Source organism: Bombina bombina, chromosome 7, assembly GCF_027579735.1.
Source record: "Bombina bombina isolate aBomBom1 chromosome 7, aBomBom1.pri, whole genome shotgun sequence".
NCBI classification, from domain to species: domain Eukaryota; kingdom Metazoa; phylum Chordata; class Amphibia; order Anura; family Bombinatoridae; genus Bombina; species Bombina bombina.
In genome coordinates, this window is record NC_069505.1 from 64,624,647 (window position 1) to 64,635,130 (window position 10,484).

At 38.2% G+C, this 10,484-nt stretch overlaps 1 protein-coding gene across 2 annotated transcripts in view; it reads left to right on the top strand.

Annotated features, from left to right (window-relative positions):
* Positions 1-10,283, top strand: part of RAG1 (recombination activating 1) — a 19,374-nt gene extending 9,091 nt beyond the window's left edge. The window contains exons 1-2 of one of the 2 annotated variants that reach the window (XM_053720148.1): positions 1,140-1,173; positions 3,561-10,283. In XM_053720148.1, the coding sequence (XP_053576123.1) occupies positions 3,580-6,702 (3,123 nt within the window). In that variant the 5' untranslated portion in view covers positions 1,140-1,173; positions 3,561-3,579 and the 3' untranslated portion in view covers positions 6,703-10,283. Of the gene's footprint in view, positions 1-1,139; positions 1,174-3,560 lie in introns of those variants that run through there. The other variant, XM_053720147.1, reaches the window with a different exon arrangement.
* The last annotated feature ends 201 nt before the right edge of the window (positions 10,284-10,484 follow it).

The window sequence follows — 10,484 nt, forward strand, 5'->3', positions numbered from 1 at the left end:
ATGTCACCTGTCTTTATATAATATAAGCCTTTCCAAGCCACCTCCTCCCCTGTATGTCAGTTTGTTTATTTTTTTATTGCAAGTACTGTGAGTTTGCCCTCCCTTCACTGACTGCTGCTTTATTTAATACTATTGGTATTGGTAGTACTAGCAGTCAGTGCCTATCGCTGTTCTACATTATCAGCAGCTAATTCAGAGGGATTATATGAATTCCTGTGACACTGGCTACCGAGAGCCTCTCTCTGACGTGCACAATATTGCACTACGTAGAACAGTGATAGGCACTGACTGCTAGTACTACCAATACCAATAGTATTAAATAAAGCAGCAGTCAGTGAAGGGAGGGCAAACTCCCAGTACTTGCAATAAAAAAATAAACGAACTGACATACATGGGAGGAGGCGGCTTGGAAAGGCTTATATTGTGGCTCCATAACAGTGAAGTTTAAAAACGGAGCAATGAGTAAACCAGAGTGTTCCATTTCCTCACATACCGCGGGGGTCAGGTAAGACACCAACGATGGCTGCTTGCAATAAAAATATAAACGCAATGACATACAGGGGAGGAGGCGGCTTGGAAAGGCTTATATTGTGGCTCCATAACAACAGTGAAGTTTAAAAACGGAGCAATGAGGAAAACAGGAAACTGACAGTACAAGACCCATTTCCTCACATACCGAATCCCCTGCCCATGACGTCACTGACCCGGAATCGATTAAGAGCCTTCACTGCATCGATGCAGAATCGTTCACTGCTGCATCGTGATGCATCGGTGTGACGATTATTTTTGACAGCCCTAGTGTACAGCAGGTGGATGGGTATTTGTCAGCTTATAGCAGATGTATGTATTTGTGTGTTTGTCAATGTATAGCAGGTGCGTGTATTTGTTCGTTAGCGTACAGCAGGTGAATGGGTATTTGTAAGCTTATAGCAAATGTATGTATTTGTGTGTTTGTCAATGTATAGCAGGTGTGTGTATTTGTTTGTCAGTGTACAGCAGGTGAATGGGTATAGCAGGTGCATGTATTTGTTTGTTAGTGTACAGCAGGTGAATGAGTATTTGTAAGCTTATAGCAGATGTATGTATTTGTGTGTTTGTCAATGTATAGCAGGTGCGTGTATTTGTTTGTCAGTGTACAGCAGGTGGATGGGTATTTGTCAGCTTATAGCAGATGTATGTATTTGTCAATGTATAGCAGGTGCATGTATTTGTTTGTTAGTGTACAGCAGGTGAATGAGTATTTGTAAGCTTATAGTAGATGTATGTATTTGTGTGTTTGTCAATGTATAGCAGGTGCGTGTATTTGTTTGTTAGTGTACAGTAGGTGAATGGGTATTTGTAAGCTTATAGCAGATGTATGTATTTGTGTGTTTGTCAATGTATAGCAGGTGCATGTATTTGTTTGTTAGTGTACAGCAGGTGAATGGGTATTTGTAAGCTTATAGCAGATGTATGTATTTGTGTGTTTGTCAGTGTACAGCAGGTGCGTATATTTGTTTGTTAGTGGACAGCAGGTGAATGGGTATTTGTAAGCTTATAGCAGATGTATGTATTTGTGTGTTTGTCAATGTATAGCAGGTGCATGTATTTGTTTGTTAGTGTACAGCAGTTGAATGGGTATTTGTCAGCTTATAGCAGATGTATGTATTTGTGTGTTTGTCAATGTATAGCAGGTGCATGTATTTGTTTGTTAGTGTACAGCAGTTGAATGGGTATTTGTCAGCTTATAGCAGATGTATGTAGTTGTGTGTTTGTTAGTGTACAGCAGTAAATTGGTATTTGTCAGCTTATAGCAGATGTATGTATTTGTGTGTTTGTTAGTGTACAGCAGTGAATGGGTATTTGTCAGCTTATAGCAGATGTATGTATTTGTGTGTTTGTTAGTGTACAGCAGGTGAATGGGTATTTGTCAGCTTATAGCAGATGTATGTATTTGTGTGTTTGTTAGTATACAGCAGCTTAATGGGTATTTGTAAGCTTATAGCAGATGTATGTATTTGTGTGTTTGTCAATGTATAGCAGGTGCGTGTATTTGTTTGTCAGCGTACAGCAGGTGAATGGGTATTTGTAAGCTTACAGCAGATGTATGTATTTATGTATTTGTGTGTTTGTCAGTGTACAGCAGGTGCGTGTATTTGTTTGTTAGTGTACAGCAGGTGAATGGGTATTTGTAAGCTTATAGCAGATGTATGTATTTGTGTGTTTGTCAATGTATAACATCTGCGTGTATTTGTTTGTTAGTGTACAGCAGGTGAATGGGTATTTGTAAGCTTATAGCAGATGTATGTATTTGTGTGTTTGTCAGTGTATAGCAGGTGCTTGTATTTGTTCGTTAGCGTACAGCAGGTGGATGGGTATTTGTAAGCTTATAGCAGATGTATGTATTCATGTGTTTGTCAGTGTACAGCAGGTGCGTGTATTTGTTCGTTAGCGTACAGCAGGTGGATGGGTATTTGTAAGCTTATAGCAGATGTATGTATTCGTGTGTTTGTCAGTGTACAGCAGGTGCGTGTATTTGTTTGTTAGTGTACAGCAGGTGGATAGGTATTTGTAAGCTTATAGCAGATGTATGTATTTGTGTGTTTGTCAATGTATAGCAGGTGCGTGTATTTGTTCTTTAGCGTACAGCAGGTGAATGGGTATTTGTAAGCTTATAGCAGATGTATGTATTTGTGTGTTTGTCAATGTATAGCAGGTGCGTGTATTTGTTTGTTAGTGTACAGCAGGTGGATAGGTATTTGTAAGCTTATAGCAGATGTATGTATTTGTGTGTTTGTCAGTGTACAGCTTGTGTGCATTCATGGGTCTGTGCTATGAATAGGTTAAATCTTTAATGTGTAAATCGTCAATACAGATAACTGGGATGCAATTTGCTACATTCATACATTGTAAAAGTATTTTATACACATATATACAGAGACAACAACCCATATCAGCAATACACAGTATGCAGGCACACGTGCATATATAAATACCTCAAATACACACTATTCACATTATTAGACTCCTTGTACTTACATTTTTACATTTTAGATAAAGATGGCAAATACACATTATGCATAGAAATACAAAAGAAATGTGCGCAGAAGCAAACCACACATATAAAACACACACACAAATGCATAAAACACACACATGCAAATAAGAAACACAAACATGCATAAAAAACACAGACACACATAAAACACACACACATAAAATACACACGCACATAAAACACATGCACACTCTTTCAAACACACACAATAAAACACACACACAAACACACACTCATAAAACACACACATGCATAAAACACAGGTACACACTCAAACTCAAACACATAAAACACACTCTCTCCCTTTTGATGTACTAAGACACACACCATTCCATAATTGCATGCAAAGACTCATAGGCATATATGTATGGCACAAATAATCATGTTCTACAAATGGTAATGTATGTATACACACAAAGTACATATACAGCAATAACTGTTCTATTTTAATTTTTAATTCATACTATGATATATTTGTGTTAAAATGTATTCTAAAAATGTATTTATGTTCTTCCTTCTGTAGGTGACACAACCCGGTCAGTATGGAGATGCAATGGTCAAATGAAATGCAGCATCCATTTACCAAATTCTCTGAGTGGAAATTCAAACTGTTTAGAGTGAAGTCCTTGGAAAGGAGACCATCTGAGGAAGAAAAATCGGAAAGTGAGTTTTCGAACTCCTGCTCCTCAGAGGAAAGCCCTATACTTCTGGGGAATGCAAACAATCAAAGTCTTGACTCATCACCACAAGTGCCAACAAACTTAAAACCACAGGAAACCAATGTGGTTGAACACAATAAAACAGAGCTGACAAGAGTGGAAGAAGAAGTCCATGTAGCTGCTATTCAGCAGCTGTGCCGCATTTGTGGTGCTTCATTTAAAATGGATCAGCAAAACAGAAGCTATCCAGTCCATGGACCTGTAGACAGTGAAACCCAGGAGGTTCTGAAACGGAGAGAGAAGAAAGCCACCTCCTGGCCTGATCTTATCTACAAGATCTTTAAAATTGATGTGAAAGGGGATCTGGACATCATTCACCCCACCCGGTTCTGCCACAATTGTTGGATAATTATGAACCAAAAATTCAACCATAATACAAGTGAAGTTTATTTCCCTAGAAATAATGCCGTGGAGTGGAGAGTGCATTCCTCTGACTGTGATGTCTGCAACACTGCAAAAATTTGGGGTAAAAGAAAGGGGTCTCTTCAATCACACTCCCATCTCCCTAAAAAATGCAAGCTGGGACCAGAATTTGCAAGAAAAAACAAGACCTCTAATCATCCATCCCATGGGAAAAATAACAAAGTTCTGCTTCAGATACAAACACATTGCAAGAAGATCCATCTAGACAGCAGCCTGTTGGTGGTTGACTACCCCTCTGCCTTTATTAAATCAGTCACTTGCCAGGTGTGTGAACACATTCTGTCTGATCCTGTGCAAACCACCTGCAAGCACTTGTTCTGTAGGATCTGCATTCTCAAGTATATTAAGCTTGCAGGCTGTTACTGCCCAGCCTGTAGGTACACCTGTTTCCCCACTGACCTTACAACACCTGTGAAATCTTACATTAATGTCCTGAATTCCTTAGTGTTAAAATGCAAAATTTCTGGATGTGATGAGGAAACCTCCCTGGGAAAGTACCATACTCACATTTCTAAACACACAGAGAGCAAAGAAAAAGAGGCATATGCACATATCAACAAGGGAGGGCGGCCAAGACTGCATCTGCTTTCGCTTACAAGGAGAGCTCAAAAACATCGCCTGAGGGAGCTGAAGATGCAGGTCAAGGCTTTTTCAGACAAGGAGGAAGGTGGTGATGTGAAATCGGTATGCCTCACCCTCTTTCTCTTGGCCTTGAGAGCTAGGAATGAACACAGACAGGCAGATGAATTGGAGGCCATCATGGAGGGGAGAGGTGCAGGACTTCATCCAGCTGTTTGTCTTGCAATACGAGTAAACACCTTTCTCAGCTGCAGCCAATACCACAAAATGTACAGAACTGTCAAAGCTACAACAGGGAGACAGATCTTCCAGCCACTGCATGCTTTGAGAAATGCAGAGAAAGCCCTCTTACCAGGGTATCATCCATTTGAATGGAAGCCACCTCTTAAAAATGTTTCCACTTGTACAGACATTGGGATTATTGATGGACTTTCTGGACTGAACCGTTCCATAGATGAATACCCTGTAGATGTAATTTCCAAAAGATTTAGATATGATGCAGCTCTGGTCTCCACTTTAAAAGACATGGAAGAAGATATTCTTCAAGGATTAAAGTCAGAAGACCTAGATGATTACTTTAGTGGGCCCTTTACTGTAGTGATAAAAGAATCCTGTGATGGGATGGGGGATGTGAGTGAAAAGCATGGCAGTGGGCCTGCAGTACCCGAAAAGGCTGTCCGCTTTTCTTTCACAATAATGAATATTAGTGTTAACAACAATAATGGCCTAGTGAGAATATTCGAAGAGACTAAACCAAACTCAGAGCTATGCTGTAAGCCACTATGCCTAATGTTAGCAGATGAATCTGATCATGAGACGCTGACTGCCATCCTGAGTCCTCTTGTAGCTGAAAGAGAGGCTATGAAAACCAGTGAGTTAATGTTGGAGATGGGAGGTATTCTGAGAAATTTCAAATTCATATTCCGTGGTACAGGGTATGATGAAAAGCTGGTGCGGGAAGTAGAAGGTTTAGAAGCATCAGGCTCTGTATACATCTGTACCCTGTGTGATGCTACACGCCTGGAAGCATCTCAGAACTTGGTTTTCCACTCTATAAGTAGATGCCATACTGAAAACTTGCAGCGCTATGAAACATGGAGAGCCAACCCATACCACGAATGTGTAGATGAACTGCGGGACAGAGTAAAAGGTGTTTCTGCAAAGCCCTTTATTGAAACCCTTCCATCAATTGATGCATTGCATTGTGACATTGGAAATGCAGCTGAGTTTTACAGATTGTTTCAGCTTGAGATAGGAGAAGTCTACAAAAACCCCAATGCCAGCAAAGATGAGAGAAAGAAGTGGCAGTCAACACTTGACAAGCACCTCAGGAAAAGAATGAACCTAAAGCCTATAATGAGAATGAATGGGAATTTTGCCAGGAAGCTCATGAGCAAAGAGACTGTAGAGGCTGTCTGTGAGCTATTGCCTTGTGAGGAGAGAAAGCAAACTCTCAGGGAGCTGATGGATCTATATCTAAAAATGAAACCAGTGTGGCGCTCTTCATGTCCTGCCAAAGAATGCCCTGAACTGCTGTGTCAGTACAGCTTCCACTCCCAATGCTTTGCAGAGCTGCTGTCCTCCAAGTTCAAGTACAGATATGCAGGCAAGATCACTAATTACTTCCACAAAACTTTAGCCCATGTGCCAGAAATAATAGAGCGGGATGGCTCAATTGGTGCTTGGGCCAGTGAGGGAAATGAGTCTGGTAACAAACTCTTTAGGCGCTTCCGGAAGATGAATGCTAGACAGTCCAAGTTTTATGAGATGGAAGATGTACTGAAACACCACTGGCTGTACACGTCTAAATACCTCCAGCGCTTTATGAATGCTCACAAAACTCTAAAAAACCAGGGTTTCACCATAGACATAGAGCAAAATCCAGAAAAGGCAGAAGAGGAGCTAGAATGCTCCATGGAATCTTTAGAATCTATGGAATTCTAAGATACTTCAGCAGAATTACTCTGAGATTTTCCTTAGTCTCTTACAAAAGTAAAGGTGCCGGAAGTGTGAAATCACCACTGACATACAGTGTGGTCAGATCTAGAGATGGGCTGCTTTAAAGAGCCCGGATGCATCACTGTAGTGTGGTTGTTCATTCCTATCAGATTTTAGCACCAGGTTTTGTAATATGCAGCAAATATACAGAAAAAGGATGAATGCAGTAAAAGAAAAGTAAAAACTAGACACCTGTGGTTTTCTGAATGGCAACAATTGGAATCAGCAATTTGGTTCAAGAGACATCTTACAAAACAAACATCTTGATTATGTGTTTTTACAAACATAATGCAAACACATTTTTTCATTAATTTTCATTTTATACAAAGGAATTGTTCTTGCTGTAGATCTAGCCTAAATAACTTATACTCCAGTTATAGTTTGTACCTAGTTAATTTGTAGGGAGTGTTTTATTAAAGCTATCATACATTGTTAGTTACGTTTATTGTAACTAGGAATGGCAGCAATTTTGGAACTATAATCCAACATTTTTTGGGGGTTTTATTGAATAATGTGTTAACTAAAATATTTCTTGTTATGCAACAGTGCACAATTAGAAGCACTGTTCACTCTACTAAATACTCATGTCCAGGTCCTAAAGGGCTGGACATAATAAAATTAAGGGAGGGTATAACTATGGAGCCTGTGCAGTAACACATATAGATTATATATTCTCATTTCACAACATGCTCTTTAAAAGTTGTGGTAGACCATTTTAGAGCACTGTATGGTCTGTTTTAAGAAATTTCCACATTCTTAACAGTTATTATGTTTACTTTGATTGACTCTTCCATGCTAGTTCTTGGGTTAGTATTTATAATATATTATTGAGTCCTAGCAGGGTATTTGTATCGTACAGGACTGTGTTTATTTTGTTGTAATCAATACTTTAGAATTAAGCCATTTTAACTTTATACATTTAAAACATTTTTTTGTGAAATGTTATTTAGCATTCTCAGTTTTGGAAGACTAAATACATTGATGTTTAATAGGTTGATATCATATTCTGCTTATGTTACTGTGCCCTTTGAAGGGATACAGTTTCAGATATTTATGAATCTGCGTTAAGTAACATTTCTACCTCTGGTTTGGTCAGTTGTTGTGTGTAAGCTGATGGATATAAATTGGTGGTTATAGCCCGGTGAGTGTAGACTGATGGGTATAGGCTGGTGGGCAAAGGCTTATTTATATAGACTGATGGATATAGGCGGGTGTGCATAGGCTTATTCATATAGGCTGGTGTGCATAGGCTTATTCTTATAGACTAATAGATATTGGCTGATGTCATAGGCTTATTCATTTAGACTGGTGGGTATAGGCTGGTGTGCATAGGCTTATTCATATAGACTGGTGTGTATAGGCTGGTGTGCATAGGCTTATTCTTATAGACTAATAGATATTGGCTGATGTCATAGGCTTATTCATTTAGACTGGTGGGTATAGGCTGATGTGAAGGTTGGTGTTCTTTGAGTGCTGAGTTACTCAGTAGGGTAGCCAGACATTATTCTGAATTCTTTACTTACCTCAGACTGTTACTTTATGGTACAGTGACAATTTCTATATCACAGAAACTTGTGTGTGTGTTGTCTATGTTATCCTGTGCATTATAACACAAACACTTTATTTTGTATTCTATCTAACAACTTATATAGGGATTTTCTCCGGATTGGACTTAAAGAGCTTTACACAAGGTACATTTACATAAAAGAGTTAGCAGTTACAGTTTTCATTACTGGAAAGCTTGTGTAAACAGGTAGGTCTTGAGTCTTTGTTTAAAATGTCTAGGGAGGTGGTTTTAACTGTACTGAGTGTTCCATAGTGATGGGGCGACATGGCTAAAATCTTGCAAACCACATTTGTGGTGTATTCTTGGCACATTTAGTTCTAGGTATGTGCTGATCAAAGAGTGTGAGTTGGGACATAGGGCACCAGTAATTCTTTAAATAGCTTGGTCCCTGATCATGCAGAGCTCTGTAGGATAGCAGGCCTATCTTGAATAGTATGTGCAATTTTATTGGCAGCCAGTGCAGGGAGTGAAGGATGGATGTCACATGGCAAAATTTTGACTGGCCAGTTAGCAGCCGTACTGCAGCATTTTGTACTTACTAGATTTGAGGTTTGTACGTTTTGATCCTCCACATTCTAAACAATTTTGTGTGCAAACAGTGACACTTACCTGCCTGTATATTTAGTTCTCTTTTATAATTGTTTTATTTCTATTTTTATTAACATCTGTGTAAGGCACTAGTGATTCTTTATTTGCATTATTTTTTAGTATTTCTCTAATAAACACTGATAGTTACTATTTGAATGATATATTTGTGTAATTTTTGCCCATTTTATTAAACATTCCTTTTATAATTGGGAACGCCTTGGTCACTTCCTACATTATTCTAGGAAATCATAAATCTATTTGACAAACAGTATAGATGGTTTTAATAATTTTGGAAGGGTATTTAATCACCCACTAATTGTCCACTAGTAAGGATAGCATGCAACTCTACATCTCAGTGCAAGAATAATGTGGCAAGTGAAATCACTTTAAGAAGAAGTTGGGGATATGATTAACCCCTTGGATGCTAGAGAGGGTTTCAAACCATGGTGAATCAATGCATTGCTTACATCTCTGACATCCAGAGGGGTTAACTTGAGTTTGCTCTTCCCAGCAGCAACATGTCTGCATGGACACATTTCTGCAGCCACATACAGTCACATTGACATAATGGCAGCAATATATGTGCAGTACAAATTACAATATTCAAAGCAAAAACCCATTGAAAGTGGTTGAAATTACCTCAAAAGACAATTTTTTCTCTCTCTCTACCTCTATAGACATTCTTATTTTATTTGATAAATAGTTTCACAAAGGGTTTAACCAAACTTGCTAAAGACTTGTGGTATTGATTGTTTATCAACAAAAACACTTTTTAATCTTCCAAAAAAATTCTTGTAAAAAAGTATTGTTTACTGTAAGGGCCATCTGAGATTACCAATTTAAAGTACATTTTGTGCTAATCGTTTATACTTTTTTTGCCATTGGAAACGCTAAATAAAAATACTTAATAATTCTCTACATAGAAAAGAGGCAGCATCACTAATCAACCTCCAAGAAGGGATGGGAGAGAGAGCCTGGCCCATTTAAAAGAGTGCTGCTGCAGCTGCTTGTAATGCAATTAATTTCTATTCATTAGTTGTCTGAGCACATTGTCCTGTTAACCGTTTTCATGCCAAAATATAGAATTAATATGAATAATTGTTGTTGTATATGCATGACAGAAACATTTTGTGTTCAATGTCCCTTTAAATCTTTGAAACAATTTGTAGGTGAGATTTTCACATAGCGAGTGATGGATGTTTTATGGGATACAGTTATTTAGGTCTTTCTTAAAGGCTTCTGATATAAACACTGCAATTTGTCATTTTGTTTTCATTTTTATTACCACATACAAATGATTGTTACCTGATCACATTGTGCATTAAACATGTAATTTTTTTTAAAATGTGAAAATAAAGATCAGTGTATCACAGTATCTGTGTTGTGTCTTTGTGGAAGCACCCAATCAAATCAGCAAATAATACATACTTCTCATTTTAAGAATGTATTTTCTTTGGAAAAGCGCAGCTTGCACAAAACATGGGATAAAATATAGAAATGCAGAATTAAATACATAGTGCAGAATTCACTAATAGTTATCATGAGTTTTACCAATTCTTATGTTAATTGACAG